This window comes from Miscanthus floridulus, chromosome 11 (assembly GCF_019320115.1).
Source record: "Miscanthus floridulus cultivar M001 chromosome 11, ASM1932011v1, whole genome shotgun sequence".
Lineage (NCBI taxonomy): Eukaryota > Viridiplantae > Streptophyta > Magnoliopsida > Poales > Poaceae > Miscanthus > Miscanthus floridulus.
The window spans coordinates 97,875,571-97,897,303 of NC_089590.1; the positions used below are offsets into that span (position 1 = coordinate 97,875,571).

The window sequence follows — 21,733 nt, forward strand, 5'->3', positions numbered from 1 at the left end:
TTTCCGCAATTATACAAATGCCTGATAATCACCCTATGCATCCACTAAATATTATATGTTGGAATTAAGTCCCACGAGTACACAATGTACTCATGGTGCGGCCGTTAAGTTGTTTTGTAGGTAATTTACAAGAATATTCTATAGTATTAGTAAGAGGAGGAAGGGTTAAGGATTTACCCGGTGTGAGATATCGCATTATTTGAGGAACACTAGATGTTGTCGCAGTAAAGAATCATCAACAAGGGCGTTCTAGTGCGTTGTAGATTCTTATCTGATGTAGACAAGGCCCGGTCTTCTGATAGGTATGATAGTGTCGATTGGTGGAGACTCGACGTTCATGATCTAGGCTTCGAACCAAGACTGATTCGGACCCTCGCAACTATTACACCACTGCTCCGTTGGTTATCAACCACGCGAACACGATTAACCTTGCCGAGAAGGCTTTCCTGCAAGCGAATCGAGAACACAAGCAAAAATGGGATGAACACAATCTAAAATTGCAAATAAATATGATGCTTATGATAATGAGAAGGAGTTCAAGTCTTCATTCGAAAGGACTAATCGCCACAGGCGAACAAGAACAAGAACTGGAGCCCTGGTTCACAGCAAGCGGCCTTGGCGGCACAATTGCAGCAAAATGACATCTATTTCATAAGGAAATCAAGAACTAAACAAAACCCAAACCCCAAGGAGAGTGATGGCTGCTAATTAAAGTGTCTTGGGCGTCACCCCCCTGGACGCGCCCCCTAATGGACCCAAACACGATACATGGTCCAACAGACCAAAAGACGATGTCGTAGCACCCTGGCAGATTCTGGACACTGACTTGTTTCGATGATTTCTATTGATTCCGAAGGGATTTTGATATGAGACCACTTGCATTAGCTTCCTTATCTAATTAGATTTCCATCCATATGTGGATCATTGAAAACGAAGCTTAGACACGCCTGTGTGACCAGTTTTATGATAGACTGGTCCTAAAACCCGAGATGGACTGCAACTTCAGTTGGACCACCATGAGAAAGATGAATTGGATGCCCATGTTGGACCTCCTCCTATCTTTGGCTTGTATGTGACAAAGTAGTGATGTCCTCATCATCCTCTCTTTCTTGAATTGAAGTCGTCCTCGACTAAAGTAGATCGTCTCCTCCATTGGATGACAGCAACGATGGCACTAGAAGAAGACGTTCATCTTGGCGCCCAATCCTTCACAAAGGCGGCTGCCATGGTGGCCTCCCTACTAGGAATTCATCCTCCTTCTCCTGCAAAAGGTTAGTACGAACAAGAGGCATAGCGCTAGAAGCAGGACCAAGTGGACATATAGGCGATGTACAAGTTAAAGCATAACATGGTTCATCATGATCAGCAAGAGCAGATTTAAGAGCAAATAAAACTTCCTTCATGTTACTTGATGATTTATTTGCTGGTTTGCTAAAGTATTTATCATGGCCTTTCTTTTTCTTTTCAGCAAGTTCCTTTCCATATTGCACAATTTCAATAGGAGTTAAAGGAAGTAAAGCAATGGTCTTTCCTTTAAACATAAAAGTATATCTATTTTGCCTACCATGATGTACAACATTATTATCATATTACCAAGGGCAGCCTAAAAAAAGTGAACAAGCTTGCATAGATACGACATCAAAATCAACATAATCATGGTATGATCCGATTGAAAAATGCACACGAGCATATTGTGTTACCTTTGCCTTACCACTATTGTTGAACCACTAAACATGGTATGAATATGGAAGAGCACGTGTAGATAAACCAAGGGTCTTGACAAGCTCAGAACTTACCAAGTTATTGCTGCTCTCTCCATCAATTATAGCACGAACACGGAAATTATTGACAATGAGGAATATTTGAAACAAATTATGGCGTTGTAGCTTATCTACTGGCTCCACTTATGTACTCAAAACATGCTGAACAAGGATTGATTTGTAGTTTGCAGTGCATGCCACACTGTCAATTACCTCATCAGGATCTTTAGCAACATCAGGATCTTCAGCACTATCCATAAATTTATCTACATAAAGATCAGTTGCAAGTGCAAATTCATTCTCTTCATCACTAGCACTAGCATACCCACCATCATCAGTAGCAATATATGCGCGTTTGCTGGGGCATTCTCTAGCAATGTCCCATGCCCTTACAACAGTGGCAAACAACTTTAGAAGAGCTGCTAGAGGAAGGTGTAGCAGATCCACTAGAAGAAGGTGTGATAGGAGAACTCTTCTTTACAAGCGCTGGTGGTGTCTGCACATTAGAAAATTTACTCACCTTGGTTGGACGTGAAGGAGTGGACGGAGTCGTGGAATGCCTAGGTTGTCGTCCCTGTACTTCCCTTTCAGCTTTAAGAGCATAATGATATAATTGGGGAAATCTAGTCCATTCTTTATAGTCAAGAACATCCTATATTTCACGACACAAACCTCCAAAAAATCTAGAACACTTATCCATTTCATCCTCCTGTATGTTGCTACGTGCTAGACCAATTAAAAGCTCCTTATAATATTCCTCAATAGTCTTACTACCTTGACTTAAACATTGTAGTTTTAATCACAGATCACGCTGATAGTATGGAGGAACAAATCTTGATTTCATTCGTCATTTAAGTACAGTCCTAGTTTGAGGTATTTGAGCATTAGCATTAGCATTAACATTATTGTAAATATAATTCCACCAGAAAAGAGCAAAACTAGTAAACTCATTAATAGCAAGTCTAACTCTATATTCTTCAGGTACTTGATGGGAGCTAATTTTTTTATCTACAACCATCTCCCAATCTAAATATGCTTCAGGATCAGTAGAACCAGAAAAAGGAGGTATCTTAAACTTGGTTTTAGATAAAGAATCATGATTACCTTGGTTATTACCTCCCATGTCGCGTCGGTTAAAGTTCAACTGATTACAGTTATGTGCATCCTCAGCATGTCATCGAGCTTCAGCTTCAGCTTCAGCCTTCGCATCGCCATCCTCCTCCTCAGAGAGATCATCATCATCAGTATCTTCAAGACGAGGTTTAGGATGTTGTTGTTTAACATCTTCAATCCTCTTGGCCAAGTTGGTGATTTGCCAAAGGATCTCATTAAACTTGTCATCAAGAACAGCACGAAGCTCATTCTTGGAAACACAGTCATTGAAATCTGTAGGTGTGTCCTCGTTCCCTTTGCCGCTGCCTCCGGCTTTCCTAACATGGTTAGTAGAAAGAAGAAGACAACACAAATAGTATTATCCCTACCAACTACTTAAGTTGTAGACAAGGAAAAACAAGGCACTCAACTCTCAAGTGTCTTACCACGGTCTTACAAGTGTTCTTACCAAAGCAACAGGCGGTACAATCGATCGGTGACTGTGCTACCATTGTAGCTTGAGTGTAATAGTTGCAAAGCGAACCTATACTTGGTTAGAAGAAAGTGGAGCTTGGACAGACACAATATAGTAGCAAGGAATATCAATATTCACAACTGAATAGCAAAGCTGAATAAGTATCCTGAGTACTTGTCTTAGTTGTTGGCCTACTCACGTTCCAAGTACCAGATGTATTAAGTGTTGTGAACAGCAGGAATATGATTAGGAACAAGGCAGAAATCAACACACGCAAACACAGCTCAAATGACGCTCTATATGTGCTCCTCTAGATATTGTTCCACTTTTGTCCCTCTCTTTTTTCTCTATTTTTGGGCTGTCGTTGTTTTTTTGGGATTCTTTGACTTTTTATTTTTATTTTTTTGATTTTTTCACTTAGGATCATAAAGAAGTAACCACAGAAAATATGAGCTTAAACAAGTGAAAGGCGTGGCCTGTAAAAAATTCAGAAGACATGCTCAAAATTGACAAAAAGTTTGTGACCACGAAAAGAGGATCTTATGACAAGTTTTTGACCAAAATAAAATTTTCTAAACCCGGCATAGCCGGGGATGGACGGATCCAAAAAAAAATTTGATCGATTTTGATATATGGAACGTCAAAATCCGAGTTCGTATGCGAAAACTAGACCAGTTTTAAGAACTGACTCCGAATTAAAGGACAAAACATGAATAATGAGCGCAAAAGTTGTTGTGGCGGCTATGGATAGATGGTAACAGTGAAGACAAGTGTAACAAATTAGGTGGTGTGGACTAGGGTTTGATGGATACAAAGGAAATACAGTAAGACTTGAAGGTGTTCACGGATTATGATGAAAAACAAAGGAAAAAACATAAACTGGACTAAAAACGATCTAAAACTAGCAACCAGAACTTACCCTAGGACACAAATTCAACAACACGAAACAGAGACGAAATTGCACGGCACAACGAGGCTATAGGTCAGGGTGGGCATTTGGTTCTCGGTTCGGTTTCGGTTCGGTTCCCTCGGTTATTGACGAAATTCGGTTCCTAGAAAACGGGAACCGATCGGTTCCAAAAAATTTTAGGAACCGAGCATTTCGGTTCTCGGTTATTTCGGTTCGGTTCCGGTTCTAACCGAACTAACCGAATTTTTTCAGAAGACCTCAAGACAATAATAAATATACTTGTTCTAAGGCAAATTTATGCAACACTATATTCATTTTTAATAATAATAATATATAAGAAAACAATAGCAATATAGTAACACAAATATATAGCAGTTCAAATATAAAACATTACACATAAACTAAACATAATCCTACAAAATACAAGTAAGTGAAGTATAATTCATGTAATTCGGTTCTTTCGGTTAATTCGGTTAACCGAGAGTAGGAACCAAATTTTCTTCGTTATTTCGGTTCTTCAATATTAGGAACCAAACTAGGAACCGAAATTTTCGGTTTCGGTTAATTCGGTTTCGGTTCCGGTTATTTCGGTTCGGTTCTCGATTCTCGGTTATTTTTGCCCAGGGCTGGCTATAGGACAGGGAATATGTGGCGGTGTATACTTTTTTTGGCTTTTTGTGGACTATAGGTAATGCAAAACAGTAACAATCTAAAGGAAAAAACAAAGTTATACCTAACGGGCAACAAGGTCTCTAATACCACTTGATGTAGACAAGGCCCGATCTTCCGATAGGTACGATAGCGTCGATTGGTGGAGACTTGACGTTCATGATCTAGGCTTTGAACCAAGACTGATTCGGACCCTCGCAACCGTTACACCACTGCCCCGTTGGTTATCAACCACGCGAACGCGATTGACCTCACTGAGAAGGTTTTCCTACAAGCAAATCAAGAACACAAGCAAGAACGGGATGAACGCAATCTAAAATTGCAAATAAATATGAGGCTTATGATAACGAGAAGGAGTTCAAGTCTTTATTCGAAAGAACTAATCGCCACAGGTGAACGAGATCAAGAACTGGGGCCCTGCTTCACAGCTAGCGGCCTTGGCGGCACAGTTGCAGCAAAACGACATCTATTTCACAAGGAAATCAAGAACTAAACAAAACCCATACCCTAAGGAAAGCGACGGCTGCTAATTATAGAGTCTTGGGCGTCACCCCTTGGACGCGCCCCCTAATGGGCCCAAACACGATACACGGTCAAATGGACCAAAAGACGGTATTGTAGCACCCTGACAGATTCTGGACACTGACTTGTTTCGACGATTCCCATTGATTCCAAAGGACTTTTGACGTGAGACTACCTGTATTGGCTTCCTTATCTAATTAGCTTTCCATCGATATGTGGACTGTCAAAAACGGAGCCCGGACACGCCTGTGTGACCAGTTTTATGACAGACTAGTCCTGGAATCCGAGATGGGCTCCAACTTCAGTTGGACTGGGCCTCCACCATGAGAAAGATGAATTGGACGCCCATGCTGGACCTCCTCTTCTCCTTGGCTTGTATGCGACGAAGTAGTGATGTCCTCATCATTATCCAAGACTTGTATCATTTGATGATGCCATGTGAATTGCTAGAAACATGTGAAGTGTATGGCTACCCCAATAACCAAAGTTTTGTAAGGGGCTGGAGCAGGCTACCATGAGACAAAAGATCTTCTTTCTAAAGAGATTTGATTTGGAACTCTTATATGTCCAAGGTCAATATGAAAATTCTTTCAGAGGTTTTCCCTTACTTTGTCCGTGTCAACAAACAATTTGAAATACCTCGACTTTTTCAGAATAAGTTCGAGTCAAATAGCAATGATTCGAAGCACTTCTTTATGCTTGACCACAGCTGCATAGTAGCACTTGGAATGGGCGTGACTCAAGTGTGCTACAAGTTAACTCCATATTCCTTGATGGAGCGACTATGAGTATGAACATTAGTTGGATGGGGTAAACGTGTCCACGGGTTGGACCGGGATGTAAAACTTGTGTAAAGAAGTCCGACTAGTTTGAATATGATTGTACTAGTTGAGTTCCATTTACTGGTCCTGTGTTGGTTAATAATTAGAATACTATGTGCCACTCAACCTGATCCTAAAGATGAGTTGCTTAGTGTGCTCCTCGGGGCCTCAAAGTTATAATTCGACAACCCTCGTCGGCTTTGGTATCGGTCCCTGACCGGGCGGGTATCGGGGTGCGACAAGTAGTTTTTTAAATAAAAGTGATATCCCGTATATTAGCTCTTGTTTCTCGTTCCAACCATTTGGAAAACCTATTGCTATGGCCCCATTTGGATTGTAAGATTTTCAAAGAAAAAGTACACGAAGCAAGATTCCTTCATTTTGTGTATTGATCATGTTTTTGGAACATAGGATTGAACATATCCCTTTCTGTGGAAAGTTTCTCTCACCCATATATTTTGAAGGAAAGAAAACATCCATTCTAAGCTAAAGGAAATTTTCCAATGACATAACATGTTTTCTGAGCTTTTCTTTTTTGCGGTCGGGGAATATAGCCCGTTTTTCATTAAGCAGAGAGAATTACACAACACAGCTACGAGAGAACCCTCGTAGCACAGATTACAAACCACCAAACTAGTGGTGAGTGACCTGGAATAGAAACTAAGAACAAGAAAAAGGATACAAAAGAGGGCGACTGTCCACGACACCTAAAACCTACGAACTGAGCCTGTCAGATAAAAGGATTCAACATCGCAATGGTTGCCTACACAGAAGACCGTCCAGCAGCAACGACGGCAAAGCATCCACCAACGAACCAAATGGCGGCAAAGCATCCGCCAGCGAACCAACCAGCGGCCAAGCATCCGACGGGAAAGAAGCGAAGACACCCACTACGACAAAGCATCCATAGCGGGGGAAGGGCCAGGTCACTCTCGGCAGCAAAGCATCTGCCAGAGAGGAGGTCGACGGCAACGGCGGCAAAGCATTCGCCAACAAACCAAACGACAGCAAAGCATCCACCAACGAACCAACTAGCGGCCAAGCATCCGCCAGGGGATAAGCAGTAGCGGCAAAGCATCCGCTATGATATCCATGACAACAAACCGGGCAAGGTCAATAGATTCAGGACAGACCGATGCGAGTGGAAATGAAGCACAACAGGCAAAGTGAGGGACTCCTTAAGGAACCGGCGGTAGGAACTAGGCCGATTCTTCAGCGATGCCTTTAGAAAGGGAAGGATGCCCATGGCAGTGATATGGACGCCATCGCTGCTGGCCTTAGAGGCCTCTAAGGCAGGGCTTTCGCCTAGAATCAGGCGCTGGTGGCACAGGAGCATGGGGCTCAGAGAACGACGCCTCTAGGGAGGTAAGTGGCGCCAAAGGCGTCACCGTCATCCACCCGGCCACCACCGGACTGAGCTTTCACCCAGAACACCATGCATCTAGAGGCACCGCCCCCATGAGGCGTAGAAGCGCTGCGCCACCAATCGTAAAGCAGTAGATCCAGGGTGGAGTAGGGCAGATCCGGACACGAGAGGCCCGGATCTGCCCCGTCGGCCGGCCGGTTCACCAGAGGAGGTAGGTGTCGGGGATGGGGGGCGGACGGTCGTAGGCCAACCCTAGCCAGCCGCACCCTCCACCATGTTCCGGACAGCCACGGACGAGCCGGCCAGCAGAGGTGCACGAAGCACTGCAGCAGGGTCCCCACCGCACGTGATGTGACCTCGAGCTGCGCGAGCCGACCGTGCCCGTCGAAGATCCAACCATGGGGAGGGTAGCCCGCCGGATGGCCTGGCCGTCGGAGAAAGGGCCCGACGCGCCGCAGGCAACCCACCGCGGCCGAAGTGACCCCGAGTAGGAGTGACCGTGCCCATCGAAGGTCCGGCGAGGGAGAGGGCAGATCCGGCCCTGAGGGCCCTGGATTCGTCCGTTCCGCCGACCGACCTCGTCGCCAGAGAAGGCACCTCCGGGTCGCGCCGCACGGATCCAGGTAGGCAGCCCCCAGATCCCCCCATGGAGAGTAGGGATCTGACCCACCCCGGCCGCCGCCGGCCACCATGGAGCAAAGCGAGGTCGGATAGAGGAAAGGGAGAGGGAGGGGGGAGAAGGGGGTTGCGGACGTCTACCTTGTTGGGCGCCACTACGGGCCGCCATCACCGCTCGCAGGTGAGTAGCGACTGCGGCCAGGGGGCTGCACCGACGGGGAGCTTTGGTGGCGGCGGCGGGTCGCCCACTATTGCTAAAATTATTCTTCTACTATCTTATTCCGATATTCTGAATGCTAGTTTCTACAAAATTCTTTAGTTTCCCGTTCCCCTGTTTGACCACTATATTCTTTTTTATTCTTGTATTTTCTCCAATTTTTTCTGCGTTCGATTTCTCCGTTACAATCTGGTCTGCATGTCCTTGCATTTGATTTTTGGTTGATAATGTCCATGTTTATTTTTTACAGTGATGTCCATTGATTTGATTTTTGCTTGGACGGCAATACACTCCACCGAAACTCAACTCTACGGAAGCTTAGGTTTGGATGCATGTCACGTAAGAAGGGCTATGCCATATTGCCATGGATGGGGCCTTCGGCCTATGGCCATCTGCCGTCTGGCCGGCTTCTCCCGTCGGTGCCGTGCGGTGCCTCGGTCGGTGGTTGGAGGTTAGGCCATCTTTAGTTCCACCAGATTTCCAACTTTGAAACTATGGTCATGTTTAGTTGCCCCCAAATTTTAGAATTTGGCACTATATAAAAAGAAGATTTTCCATCACATCAAATTTGTGGTACATGCATAGAGTACTATATGTTGACGAAATCAAAAACTAATTGCACAGTTTAGTTGTACTTTACGAGACGAACGTTTTGAGACTAATTAGTCAACGATTGGACAATTATTATTAAATAAAAACAAAACGCTACAGTAGCTACAGTGTCAACCCGAATCCGGCGGCGCCGATTCGGTGGCCGAACTAAACGCGGCCTATGTAAAAAGAAGATTTCCCGTTACATCAAATTTGCGGTACATGTATGGAGTACTAAATGTTGACGAAATTAAAAACTAATTACACAGTTTGGTTGTACTTTGCGAGACGAACGTTTTGAGCCTAATTAGTCAACGATTGGACAATTATTATCAAATAAAAACAAAACGCTACAGTAGCTACAGTGTCAACCCGAATCCGGCGGCGCCGATTCGGTGGCCGAACTAAACGCGGCCTATGTAAAAAGAAGATTTCCCGTTACATCAAATTTGCGGTACATGTATGGAGTACTAAATATTGACGAAATTAAAAACTAATTACACAGTAAATCGGGCGGCGCCGATTCCGCCGAACTAAACGCGGCCTTAGGCCGTGTTTAGTTGGAGGCCGATTCGGCGCCGCCGGATTCGGCGGTACTGTTCATGCACTGTAGTGTTTTGTTTTTATTTGGTAATAATTGTCCAATCGTTGACTAATTAGGTTCAAAACGTTCGTCTCATAGAGTACAACCAAACTGTGCAATTAGTTTTTGATTTCGTCAACATTTAATACTCCATGCATGTACCGTAAATTTGATGTGACGGGGAATCTTCTTTTTGCATAGTGCCAAATTCTAAAAAATGGGGAACTAAACATGGCCTTACAGGCACGGCAGTCGACAGAGTGACGCGTTGATCGGTACGCAACCCCGTCTCCTGCCGCGTCCAAGGAATGGAAAAAGAAGAAGGCCCCGTCTCGGGATCCACGCAGGCACCGTCCGCCCATGGGCCATCCCATCCAAGGTCAACATGCATGGGTACTACTGCTGCTGACGCCTCGCCGCAAACAAAGCAAAATTCCGCGGCTCCACGCTTCCACTCCAGCGAGCGCACCGGCCGCACTGCACCGGTCACGGAAGCAGCAGCAGCCCTTGCACGGAAAGAGGAGCACGCTGCACGCGCACCAGCAAGGGGAAGGGACGGGACGGGACGCTCCTCGCCCTCCGCGTCGTCTACAACTAGCCACCCGCTCCCCCTCTCCCTCCTTTCCATACCAAAACCCCACCAAAAAGCCTCTTCCCCTCCACTGTTTCCATCGACGGACGGCTCCCATGGAGGCGGCCGAGTGAAGGAGCCGCCAGCCAGCCGTCGCATCGTCTCCGCGCTGCTTCCGGGGGCCGGATCTGGGAGCGCCGCGCTGACAGTCTTACAGGTGACCGGATCTGGACCTCTCTCTCTTCCTCTTCTTTGTTCCCCTTTCGGAGGATTCAGCGCCCTGCGACGCCTCGCCGCCGCCGCCTCCTGTTTGTGGATTTCTAGCCCCCCCTCCTTTCTTGTCCGTGGAGCTCTAGGTTTCCCATGACCGTACGCGTGTAAAAAAGTCCTTTTTTCTCGTGTGGTTCCTGGAATCCGTATGTATTTTACGACCGTGTTTTGGAATCCTTTGATGTTCATCATCCTGCGTGTTTTCCTTTTCCTTTTCCTTTCCTTTCGTTTTTTTTCTTTCCATTTCGACTTCAGTCGCGTCGCTTTCGAGCGTCCGAGTTCAGCGCGGTGAGGCGGCGACAAAAAAGCGCGATTCTTTTTACGCTGATACGAAACCTTTTTCGCATATCCTTCGAATTAACCAATCCCTCCAACGTGCGCGGATTTTTCGATAGTAGATTATAGTATGTACTCGGCCTACTGTGATATGATATGATATATGATACCTGCGCTTGCTGTATATCTGAAAAGGCCGATGTGAGTCCAGAAAGCGAAATTTTAATAATCCGCCCTCTATTTTCTTGTCGACGTCAGCTGTGATCTACTCTAACAAATACCGGTGTCAGTGTCACCGACCGGACATTCTGGGCTTAGCGAATTGCCCCCCGACCTTTTGGCCCCAGAATCTGGTGTGAAAGGGATTTTAGCCCCTCGCTTAGTCGCTTGATGTGGACTGACACGTGTTTTATGACATGATCGAGCAAGTGTCTCTTCTTCTTCATTTTTCATTTTTCTTATTTTTTCAAAAAAATGATTCTTTCATTTGTTTTGGTTATGATGATTGTCTGTTCCATGATGAATTCAGCTGCTCAAGTAGCCATCCCCCAGTTGCTAAAAGTGCACTGTTTTGTTTATCTGCAGTGGAGTATAGGGAACTACATCGTCAGCTGCAACACTCGATCCAGATCCAGGCGTCCTTCCAACTCTTCCTTCTGCATTCGCGTGGAGTGGGGATTCGTCCGGCCTTTGAGTTGACTTCTTCTCTTGTAATAGGTGAGGGAGCCCTTGCTTGCTTGTACTGTTTGAGTTTTGCTTTGCTGTCATCTGTCGGTCCTCGGCTGCAAGTATTTGATCCTGGGATTGATAGCCATCCAGATTTCTTTGAATGTTTTTTGCTGCTTGGGATAGCACTAGTATCGACTTGTTTACGAAAAATGTTGGCATTTAACTGAACCCTGTTCTAGGGATTTAATCTTCGTTTGATGTGGGCTATTACTAGTTTTAGGGCATGATCAGAAAAATGGCTGTATATCTCTTTTGATATATGATTATACTTTTAGTTTTCATTTAGCGCTTCCTGTTAGCTGTTTATTGTCATCTCTATTAGGCTTTAGCATTCCTTTTTCCTTTTGCTGAAGCTGAATACAAGTTTCCTATATCTAGGCAATTCTAACAGTTTAATCTTTTCATGTGCAGTGCATTATTGTGAGCTACAACATCAGCAGATCCAATGGCAATGTATAAGCTGGGTGTGGAGGTTGTAAGTGCTCATGACCTGATGCCCAAGGATGGGCATGGTTCTGCAAGCGCTTGTGTCGAGCTCACCTTTGATGGGCAGCGCTTTCGAACTGCTGTCAAGGAGAAGGACCTGAACCCAGTCTGGAATGAGCGCTTCTACTTCAACATATCAGATCCTTCTAATCTTGCTGAGCTTGCCCTTGAAGCATATGTCTACAATGTCAACAAAACTCTTGAAAGTTCCAGATCCTTCCTTGGGAAGGTCAGGATTGCTGGCACCTCATTTGTGCCCTTCCCTGATGCAGTGGTCATGCATTATCCATTAGAGAAGCGTGGGATGTTCTCTCGCGTCAAAGGAGAACTGGGTATGAAAGTATACATCACCAATGACCCCGCCATCAAGGCTTCAAACCCTCTTCCTGCAATGGATCCTGTTTCCAATAATCCTCCTCCAGCACCAAGTCCAGCAGAGCAGATTGCAGCTGATATAACTGGTACTAATCTGCACACATCTCAGGAGCATAGGTCTGAGGCAAAGACCTTACACACCATTGCTAAGGAGGTACATCATCATCATAACCATGGCCATCTTCCAGCTAGTTTTGGTGAGCAGCCTTCCAAGTACTCTGCTGACCAGATAAAACCTCAATCTCAACCACCCAGGATTGTGAGAATGTATTCAGCGGCCTCCCAGCAGCCCATGGACTATGCACTTAAAGAAACTAGTCCATTTCTTGGTGGTGGGCAGGTTGTTGGTGGCCGGGTCATACATGGTGAAAAGAATGCTAGCACTTATGACCTTGTGGAGCGAATGCAGTATCTGTTTGTACGTGTGGTCAAGGCACGGGACTTGCCCGATATGGACGTCACTGGAAGTCTGGATCCTTATGTTGAAGTGAGAGTTGGCAACTATAGGGGGATAACTAAGCACTTTGAAAAGCAAAAGAACCCAGAGTGGAATGCAGTCTTTGCTTTTTCCAGGGACCGTATGCAGGCATCTGTACTTGAAGTTGTGGTCAAAGACAGAGATTTGATTAAGGATGACTTTGTTGGCTTTGTGCGATTTGATTTGAATGACGTCCCTATACGTGTGCCCCCTGACAGCCCTCTGGCTCCAGAATGGTACAGGCTTGTTGGAAAGAGCGGGGATAAGTCCATGGGTGAGCTCATGCTTGCAGTTTGGGTCGGCACCCAAGCTGATGAAGCATTTCCTGATGCCTGGCATTCAGATGCTGCAACACTTGAAGATCCATCTGCAGTAACACACATGAAGTCCAAAGTTTATCATGCTCCCAGATTGTGGTACCTGCGAGTCAATATAATTGAGGCCCAAGATGTTGCTATATTCGATAAGACCCGCTATCCAGATGTATTTGTGAGAGCACAGGTTGGGCATCAACTTGGGAGGACAAAACCTGTGCAGGCTAGAAATTTCAACCCTTTCTGGAATGAAGACCTTATGTTTGTGGCTGCTGAACCATTTGAGGACCACCTTGTTCTGACTCTTGAGGATCGTGTAGGTCCTAATAAAGATGAAATGCTTGGTCGTGTAATCATACCTTTGGCAATGATTGATAGGCGTGCCGATGACCGTATTGTCCATGGAAAGTGGTTCAATCTCGAGAAGCCTGTACTTGTTGATGTAGACCAACTGAAGAAGGAAAAGTTCTCTACTCGGCTTCATCTCCGTCTCTGTCTTGATGGAGGTTACCATGTTCTTGATGAGTCTACAAACTACAGCAGTGACCTGAGACCAACTGCCAAGCAACTCTGGAAGCCGTCTATTGGTTTGCTTGAACTTGGTGTCCTTGGTGCTCAAGGGATTGTTCCCATGAAAACTCGAGATGGAAAAGGTTCATCAGACACCTATTGTGTTGCTAAGTATGGGTCGAAATGGGTAAGGACACGGACCATCATGAACAACCCAAATCCCAAATTCAATGAGCAGTACACCTGGGAAGTCTATGATCCTGCAACTGTCCTGACTGTTGGTGTTTTTGACAATGGCCAACTTGGAGAGAAGAGTGGGGAGAAGACATCTAGTGGCAAAGATGGGAAGATAGGCAAGGTTCGGATACGCCTTTCCACACTCGAAACTGGTCGTGTGTACACCCACTCATATCCTCTTCTGGTTCTACACTCATCAGGGGTCAAAAAGATGGGTGAACTTCACCTGGCAATTCGATTTTCATCAACATCTCTGGTAAACATGTTGTACCTGTACTCTAGACCTTTGCTTCCAAAAATGCACTATGTGCGCCCAATACCAGTGCTTCAGGTTGATATGCTGCGCCATCAAGCTGTCCAGATTGTGGCTGCCCGACTTAGCCGGATGGAGCCACCTTTGAGAAAGGAAGTTGTTGAATACATGACAGATTTTGATTCTCACTTGTGGAGCATGAGGAAAAGCAAAGCAAACTTCTTCAGACTCATGACCATTTTCTCAGGCTTGTTTGCAGTTAGCAAGTGGTTCAATGGTGTCTGTTCATGGAAGAACCCCATTACCACTGTGCTAGTTCACATCCTCTTTATAATGCTGGTGTGCTTTCCTGAGCTCATACTTCCAACAGTGTTCCTGTACATGTTTCTTATAGGGATTTGGAACTTCCGCTACCGACCTCGTTATCCTCCACACATGAATACCAAGATCTCTCATGCAGAGGCTGTTCACCCTGATGAACTTGATGAGGAGTTTGATACATTCCCAACCAGCCGCAACCCTGAGGTTGTAAGGATGAGGTATGACAGACTCAGGAGTGTTGCTGGAAGGATACAAACAGTGGTTGGTGATATTGCAACACAAGGGGAAAGGGTTCAAGCATTGCTTAGCTGGAGGGATCCTCGGGCCACAGCAGTCTTTGTCCTATTTTGTTTGATAGCAGCAATAGTCCTCTATGTTACACCGCTTCAAGTTATTGCTGCATTAGGAGGGTTCTATGTGATGAGGCACCCAAGGTTCAGACATAGGTTGCCTTCAGTACCAGTAAACTTCTTCAGACGGTTGCCAGCAAGGACCGACTCTATGCTATAAATAAGCCGCTATCTGGTGGTCTTATCATTGTAATCCGTAGAGAGGCTTCCTCTGTTACTGTAGTCTCCTTGACTTTGTTGCTATTTGTAACTGTGTTTGTTCAGGACTTGAGAGCCTGTTAATTGTACCAGTTGCTGAATTATGGGAATAATTGCCAGACCTAGTTTTTGTTTCTGTGTTGATCCTTTCTAAAATATCTAGTTATTCAATGTTTAGTAGCTCACTTGCTTTGTTTTGTGCCCTGTCCGCTCATCTACAGTCGTAAAATTGTATGTAGCTATGGATCTGTTAGCTTATAGTCAAAACCCCCTATAGCAATTACTGACCATTTCACACCCTGTTTTCTGCGGTTAATTTCTTCTTTTTTAATAGCCCAGGATTGCTGCATGAGATTAAAATTTAATTGTAATTCAGCTGTATGTATGGATAGGAAGAATGCTATCCTTTGTAACTACTATTGCATGATTCAACATTCGGAAAACAGAATACATACTTAGCATCTATATGATGGCAGGTGCTGGCCATTTTAGGAATGACTTTCTTTTAGGCATATAATATTGTGAGTGTTTTTCATTTTATTATTATATCTGCCATTGAAATATTTGTGATACCTAAATAGCCCATTCAAATATCACAAGTTCTCTTTGTTTTTTTATGAGTAGTTCTTTTTGTGGTTGGTGTTAGCATCTATGGAAAACATCTGGACAGCAAAAAAGGCAGAATTCTTAAATGGGATTTTTGCTGAAATGCAGCAAGAAATTCCATGATAGGTACTTGCCAGTTGCCATAATTCTGCTTTTTTTCATGTTCCAAGCATTATCACTTCACTTTTCTTCTGCAATCCTTTCTCCAGTGCCTTGTCCAGGAAAACATACCAACATTTCTTGAAGCAGAGATGGGTGCAGCAGAGTCATCTTCCAAGCTCGCTAGCTCAGTCCATGGCTTTAGCGTCAAGGTCTAATCTTCCACCCTTCACTCATTCCTCTCAGACATCCTTTCTTTCTTATCAAACATGGCATAGTTTATATGTGAAACTTTGGAAAAAGTATTTTGATTTTTTTTTAAATGGATGCAATTGGAATATGAAGAAGAGAACTTTCAAATACTTGGGTTTCTTTTCAAAGTTATTGTATTTGAAATCTCTAATTCGACAATTTAATCTGCAGGATGCGAGAGGAAATGATGTGGAGTTGAGTAGATACAAGGGGAAGGTTCTGCTTATCGTGAATGTGGCTTCCCAATGGTTAAAATTCTTATAATCATTTCCCGATTTTTTAATGAATTTCTCCCTTCTTTTTATGTGTGTTTTCCTACCTGACTTGGTATCCTTGCAGTGGTCTGACAAATTCCAACTATACTGAGTTGGGATCACTCCACAAGAAATATGGCGAAAAAGGTACTTAATATACACCAATTGCATACTTGCATGTGTTCTTCTACTTCGCTCGAAGTATCAATGGCAAATAAGCATTGATGTTTCCCATAGGTTTCTTGTAGTTTGAACAAATGTTGATTCAGTTGGTTTGGAGGTTTCTGAAGCAGTTACACGTAAACTGGTTAAACATTATTCCTTGATTGAGCTCCACTTTTTTTATAAGGCTTCATTGAGCATGTAGATACTGGTGTTGAGACCAAACGTCAATCTGATTGCATTCGAAGCAGCAACAGCATGCTAGTCAGCATTTGGTTATCTTTCTCATTTTAGAGAAGAATATATGTTGTTTTCGCTGCTTGATCTTGCAAGCTTTCTCAATTTCTTTGGCAGCTCTATTAAGTTATTCTTGTTCAGTTTTAAATAAGTTTAAGTTCTGCTGTCCCTTGTACTTCTGTCCAATGTTGCACTGCATGGATCCTTTCGTTTTTCTTCATTCATGCTATTGTGTACACTCGAATCAAAAGAGCTGGCATTTAGTGGATGCCGCTGCTATTGTTTTTCCATGTTACACCATATCAATTGTTTCTTAAAACAAATTTACACCATACCTTTGTTTGACTAAATTGGTCTCGGCAGTCCCCTGCCAATAACCGAAGCTTTTGGCCTTCTGCTATCTTCAACTTCCATTTATCTATTCTGTTTTCCGCACTTGTAAGGATTTGAAATACTGGCGTTCCCATGCAACCAGTTTGTTGGACAAGAGCCAGGTACCAATGAACAGATTGCTGAGTTTGCTTGCACCCGTTTCAAAGCAGAGTTTCCTATTTTTGGCAAGGTACATACATCCAATGAAGAACCTCTCTGTAATTTGTTAGATTGGAACGAGACGGGCATTGTTCCGATCTAAATATACCAAGAGTTGTCAAACCAGGTTGATGTGAATGGCGGCAATGCTGCTCCGTTGTATAAGTTCCTGAAGTCAGAGAGAGGCGGTCTGTTTGGAGAACGCATCAAATGGAACTTCACCAAGTTTCTGGTTCACAAAGATGGGCACGTTGTGAGCAGATATGCACCAACCAGCTCCCCGTTGAGCATTGAGGTGACAATTTAGTATAAACTGCCTGCTCCTGCATGCTCATTTTCTTCACGAACACTGATATTCGCCTGGTTGATGTGGCTTCTGCAGAATGACATTCAGAAGCTTTTGGAGGCCTAGAGCTCTGACAGAAGACCACAATACGCCTGTTGTCTGCTTTTTCGCTACTGCTTATTCATCTGTAGGCATATGACACTGTTATGACTTGCCAGTAATTCTTGCCCGTCTCATTGTAGTTGTACTCTCCGTCCAAAAAAGATGGATCAAGTCATTTTTTTAAGCTTCACCAAGTTTATAAAAAAACACTATCGATATTTATATCTCCAAATATCTTTATTATGATCTAATATGATCTAATGATACTTATTTGATATAGTATTTTTCTTGTATAGAATCATTCAAATTTAATATTTTTTTACTCTTCAAAAAGCGAGAGTAGTAATTTTTTTAGGGTGGAGGGTGTACAATTACTGACACTGCTTACATATTACATTGGTCTCTGGATTCCATGAAGAGAATAATAATTCGCAATGGCATATCACGCATGCAGAGAGGACGAAGGGATACTGTTGGAATGAAATATGCTAAGAATAACACAAGTCGCAACATTGAGCGATGCCTAGTGAATTCTATAAGAATTTATACTTACTAAAAAAACCGAATAAGCTATTTCGAAGTATGGTTTCGGGTATTCTTGTGCGAAAACAGAAAATTTCTCGAGAGCTGGAATTATCGACAAATGAGCTAGCCTCTAGATGAGTTGATATCAATGCTGGAACTTCTCGTGTCAAATATCCCGGGGGTGGGCCACCCTCCCGTCACGGAGGGCGGCGGCGTTAGATTTTGGTTGCGCCCGGAGCTGGGCGACGCCTCCTGGCCGCCGGTGAGCGAGTCGGAGCTGAAGGCCGCCGCCGCCGTGGCCGTGGCCGCCGCCTGCTGCTGCTTCCCGGCTTTCTTGGACTTGGATCTCGACCCTCCCTGGTGAAAACTCCCCAGTACCACCTGCACAAACCACCCAGCCAGCCACAGTTTGTGAACACCACTCGTCTGAATATTCAGTCACCAACCATTTTTTATCTTTACTACGTACAAAAGAAACATTTTTCTGTTCTGTCAACTTTTGGTTGAAAAGCTTAGCATAATAAACATTTACAAAATTGAGGTGAATACTCGAAGCAGAGGGAGGGAGGAGGATGTTGTTATGGTACCTGCACGGTGCCTGCAGCTACCAGTGGGCCGCCCAAAACACCTCCGATCACATTCCTTTCAGGGCTGCAGAGCGTGACGCTGAGCCCGCCGCTCTGCTGGCCCTGTGCTTGTGATCCCTCGGCCAGATTGTACGAGCCTGTTAGGCTCAGGATCTCGTAGAACCCCTGCGATCATGGAACGAACGAACAAGCTCTATGTAAGTTGGAAAACATCAGGGGGGGGGGGCTGTAGAGATGATATCGAATTTCCTTGAATTCCACCGGGTTCGTTTGATCGGTTGCTGCTGCATTGCCATTGTGCACGCACCTCGTAGATGGCAGGGTTGTTCTTGTACGGCTGCGGCGACGCGTGAACCCTCGCCATGGGAGAGCCGTCGGCCGGGTGGCGGAGGACGGCCCTGGAGACGGAGCCCATCGCCGAGAGGACGCACACCGCCCTTGACGACTGGGTGGCGAACGCGACGATCTTCGCCGCCACGTCCTGGCGAAACCAACGGTGAACTTCAGTATGCCTGCGTGCCCAAATCGGAGCTGCATTCTGTTTCTTGGAACATTCAGGGGAGTGCACATACCTCTGAAGGAGACGCTGTGATGATGTGCGGAGTGAAACTCGTTCCAGCTGAACCGGCGAACGCATTGCCTGGAGCAAAGAATGATACAGAATGTTAATCGTCTACGAATGCATTCAGTTCCTCAATGATAGGTTTGTTGGTTTCTGACTGACAAAACGTTGTTTTTTCAGAAACCCTGTTGGTTTTGCAGACTGACAGAGCCGTGGACATTGAATGGACATTCTCTGTTCTGCATCTAGCAAGCGAGACAATCGGCCTGTTCGCTGGTTGGTTTCTGGGCTGGTTTGGGCTGACTGGTGCTAGTTTATTGTGAGAGAAAAATACTGTTGGCTGACTGGTTTGGGCTAGATGAAACCAACAAGCGAACAGACTGAATGAATGGACATTTGGTCTGTAGTTGAGTTGGACAAGCTGTTCTTTTTTTCAGAGTGTACACAGTCAGAGAGATTCTGAATAGTACGGTGGAGAGGAGGAAAATCTAGACTGCAAGCAAAACCTACAGATTGTGATGTATGTGCCCCAAATAAAACGATTCCCCAACTGGTGAAAGAAAGGAAAGTCTCAGTCGGATTTTCTGCAATCTTCCATCTCAAAAAAAGCTACTTTATTAGGCGAGGAGATATCGGATATGGCATGTTCTGAACTTTGGGTACATGCACACCAAAGCTAAAGGCAAAAATCAGCACCACGAGCTTGTTCATTTAGAATTTATAATTTTATATTAGAGATGATTTGAATGAAAAAAAAATCTCTTCTTTCCAGCAGAGATCAGCGGGTACCTTGGTATGGCGAGGGCTGGTGCTTCTTGCCGGTTCCAGGCGGCCGGCCGCGCCGCTTCTTCTGCGCGGGGTCCTCCATCCCGGAGCTACCGATCATGTCGGGACCAGACGACAGGGACCCCATCCTCGGCGGCGCGGCGACGAGGTGCTGCTGCGACGCCACGGCCTGCTGCTGCTGCTTCATGGTGCCGTCGGGCCCGTACTTGCGCGGCCTCCCTCTCTTGCGCTTGACGGGCTCAGCGGAGGCCGGCGGGACGGCGCCGGGGCCGGAGGCGGAGCCGCCCATGGCGGCAGTGGCGGTGTGCAGCAATGGCGGCGGCGGCGGCGGAGGGTCCATCTGGAACTGCATGCCGGCGAGGGAGCCCCCGCCGATGGAGTTGAGGATCGCCGTGGGGCTCATGTTCATGTTGGGCATGTTGGGCATGGGGCGGATGACGGAGTGCATCCCGGCCAGCGAGGACGGGCTATGTTGCCCGCCGCCGCTGCCGAAGGCCCGGTGCTGCTGCTGTTGCTGCTGGTAGAATGACTGCAGGTCGGACTGTGAGATGAGTTCCTTGCCATCCATGCATGGAACGAAGGAGAACCAACTAACTCCTGCCCGGCCGGAGCACCCAAAAGGCAAATAAAGCAATCGCCGGGCTCTCACTGCCCTGTTCCCCTCCCTGCTTCCGGTCACGGTCACCGGTCAGCTAGCTACCTAGCCGCCGGACAGAACGCTCTGTCCCAGTCGGTCGGTCGGTCCCGGACCCTAGCTTCCTTCCTCGTTCGCTCCTTGGGCGGCGGCGTTGGCGGCGGATCGGAGGTGCGTCAAGGCGCAGCCTTTTCGCTGAAGCAGCAGCTTGCAGGGCAGGAGGAACGCGCACGGTGCCACGGACATGGGCCGGCCGCGGGCAGAAGACGGAGAGGAGAGAGAGAGCTGGAAGAAAGAAGCTAGGAGGAGAGGAGGAAGAAGATAGGAGATGAGATCAGATAGATAGATGAAATGATGGGAGAGAGATAAGACGATGACGCGGTTGGGGTGGGGGTGGTGGCTACTGCCTTGGCCTATACGAGAGGGAGGGACGGGCGGCGAGAGCGAGAGCGGCAGCAGCTGGGCACGATCGAGACGAGGGCAGCTGCTGCAGCCTGCAAGTAGTAGCGGCGGGCGCTGTGCATTCAATCGTTGAGGATGGACGGATGGATGGGCATGGGCTGGGCTGCACTGCACGTCTGCGTCCCCGCGCCCCACCCCACAGAGGCGATAAGATTTCCCGTGCGCCCGACGAAAAGCTAGCGGCGCGGGGCCGCGGTTTCCGGCGCTCCGTTGCCGCCGCCGTCGCGGTCCATTCGTTTCCCCCTCCCTCACCAGGCCAGGGCCATGCCAGGCCATGCCAATGCCATGCCAGCCGCGCTCGGGAGGGCGGGCGGGCGGTGGGCTGTCGCTACCCGGCTAGTCGTCGATGCGCGCGCTTGTCCGTCCCCCCGCCCGGCCCCCACGTCCAGTCCAGGCCCCACGCACCCTCCTTTCAGTTCGGTGGAATTCGGGAGATTTTTGCGCGGACCCGCGTGATCCTCTCGCGAAAATCGTTGTGCTGGTGCGTGTCTACGTCGTCGGCTTTGGTGTGGACTTCGGTTAGAGTCAGAGCTACAAATGCTAGATTTTCTGCGAAAAACTAGGTTTGGAAATATTTTCTCCAACAAAGAGTTTCGGATTTGATGGGTGTTTGTGTACGGACGGACCACCGCTAAAATGGCGGTCTTTTTAAATTT

At 46.1% G+C, this 21,733-nt stretch overlaps 3 protein-coding genes across 4 annotated transcripts; 2 read left to right on the plus strand and 1 right to left on the minus strand.

Moving 5' to 3' along the window:
- The first annotated feature begins 10,059 nt into the window (after nucleotides 1-10,059).
- On the plus strand, nucleotides 10,060-15,136 carry LOC136492770 (FT-interacting protein 3-like). The gene is made up of 3 exons (XM_066488778.1): nucleotides 10,060-10,412; nucleotides 11,327-11,458; nucleotides 11,882-15,136. The coding sequence occupies exon 3, from the start codon at nucleotides 11,916-11,918 to the stop codon at nucleotides 14,952-14,954; it is 3,039 nt and encodes a 1,012-aa protein (XP_066344875.1). The 5' UTR covers nucleotides 10,060-10,412; nucleotides 11,327-11,458; nucleotides 11,882-11,915; the 3' UTR covers nucleotides 14,955-15,136.
- Nucleotides 15,137-15,497: 361 nt separating this feature from the next.
- LOC136492772 (probable phospholipid hydroperoxide glutathione peroxidase) lies at nucleotides 15,498-17,743 on the plus strand. 2 transcript variants are annotated; one of them, XM_066488780.1, is made up of 6 exons: nucleotides 15,498-15,909; nucleotides 16,121-16,197; nucleotides 16,289-16,350; nucleotides 17,046-17,164; nucleotides 17,249-17,428; nucleotides 17,516-17,743. In XM_066488780.1, exons 1-6 carry the CDS (start codon nucleotides 15,850-15,852, stop codon nucleotides 17,543-17,545), a joined length of 528 nt encoding a protein of 175 aa, XP_066344877.1. In that variant the 5' UTR covers nucleotides 15,498-15,849; the 3' UTR covers nucleotides 17,546-17,743. The 2 variants fall into 2 exon arrangements, with proteins under 2 accessions (XP_066344877.1, XP_066344878.1); XM_066488781.1 differs by having other exon boundaries at nucleotides 15,513-15,909; nucleotides 17,261-17,428.
- A 349-nt stretch (nucleotides 17,744-18,092) lies between these two features.
- LOC136492771 (AT-hook motif nuclear-localized protein 11-like) lies at nucleotides 18,093-20,998 on the minus strand. The gene is made up of 5 exons (XM_066488779.1): nucleotides 19,985-20,998; nucleotides 19,206-19,273; nucleotides 18,941-19,114; nucleotides 18,634-18,798; nucleotides 18,093-18,427 (listed from the first exon to the last, which is right to left on the minus strand). Exons 1-5 carry the CDS (start codon nucleotides 20,547-20,549, stop codon nucleotides 18,170-18,172), a joined length of 1,230 nt encoding a protein of 409 aa, XP_066344876.1. The 5' UTR covers nucleotides 20,550-20,998; the 3' UTR covers nucleotides 18,093-18,169.
- Between the last annotated feature and the right edge of the window lie 735 nt (nucleotides 20,999-21,733).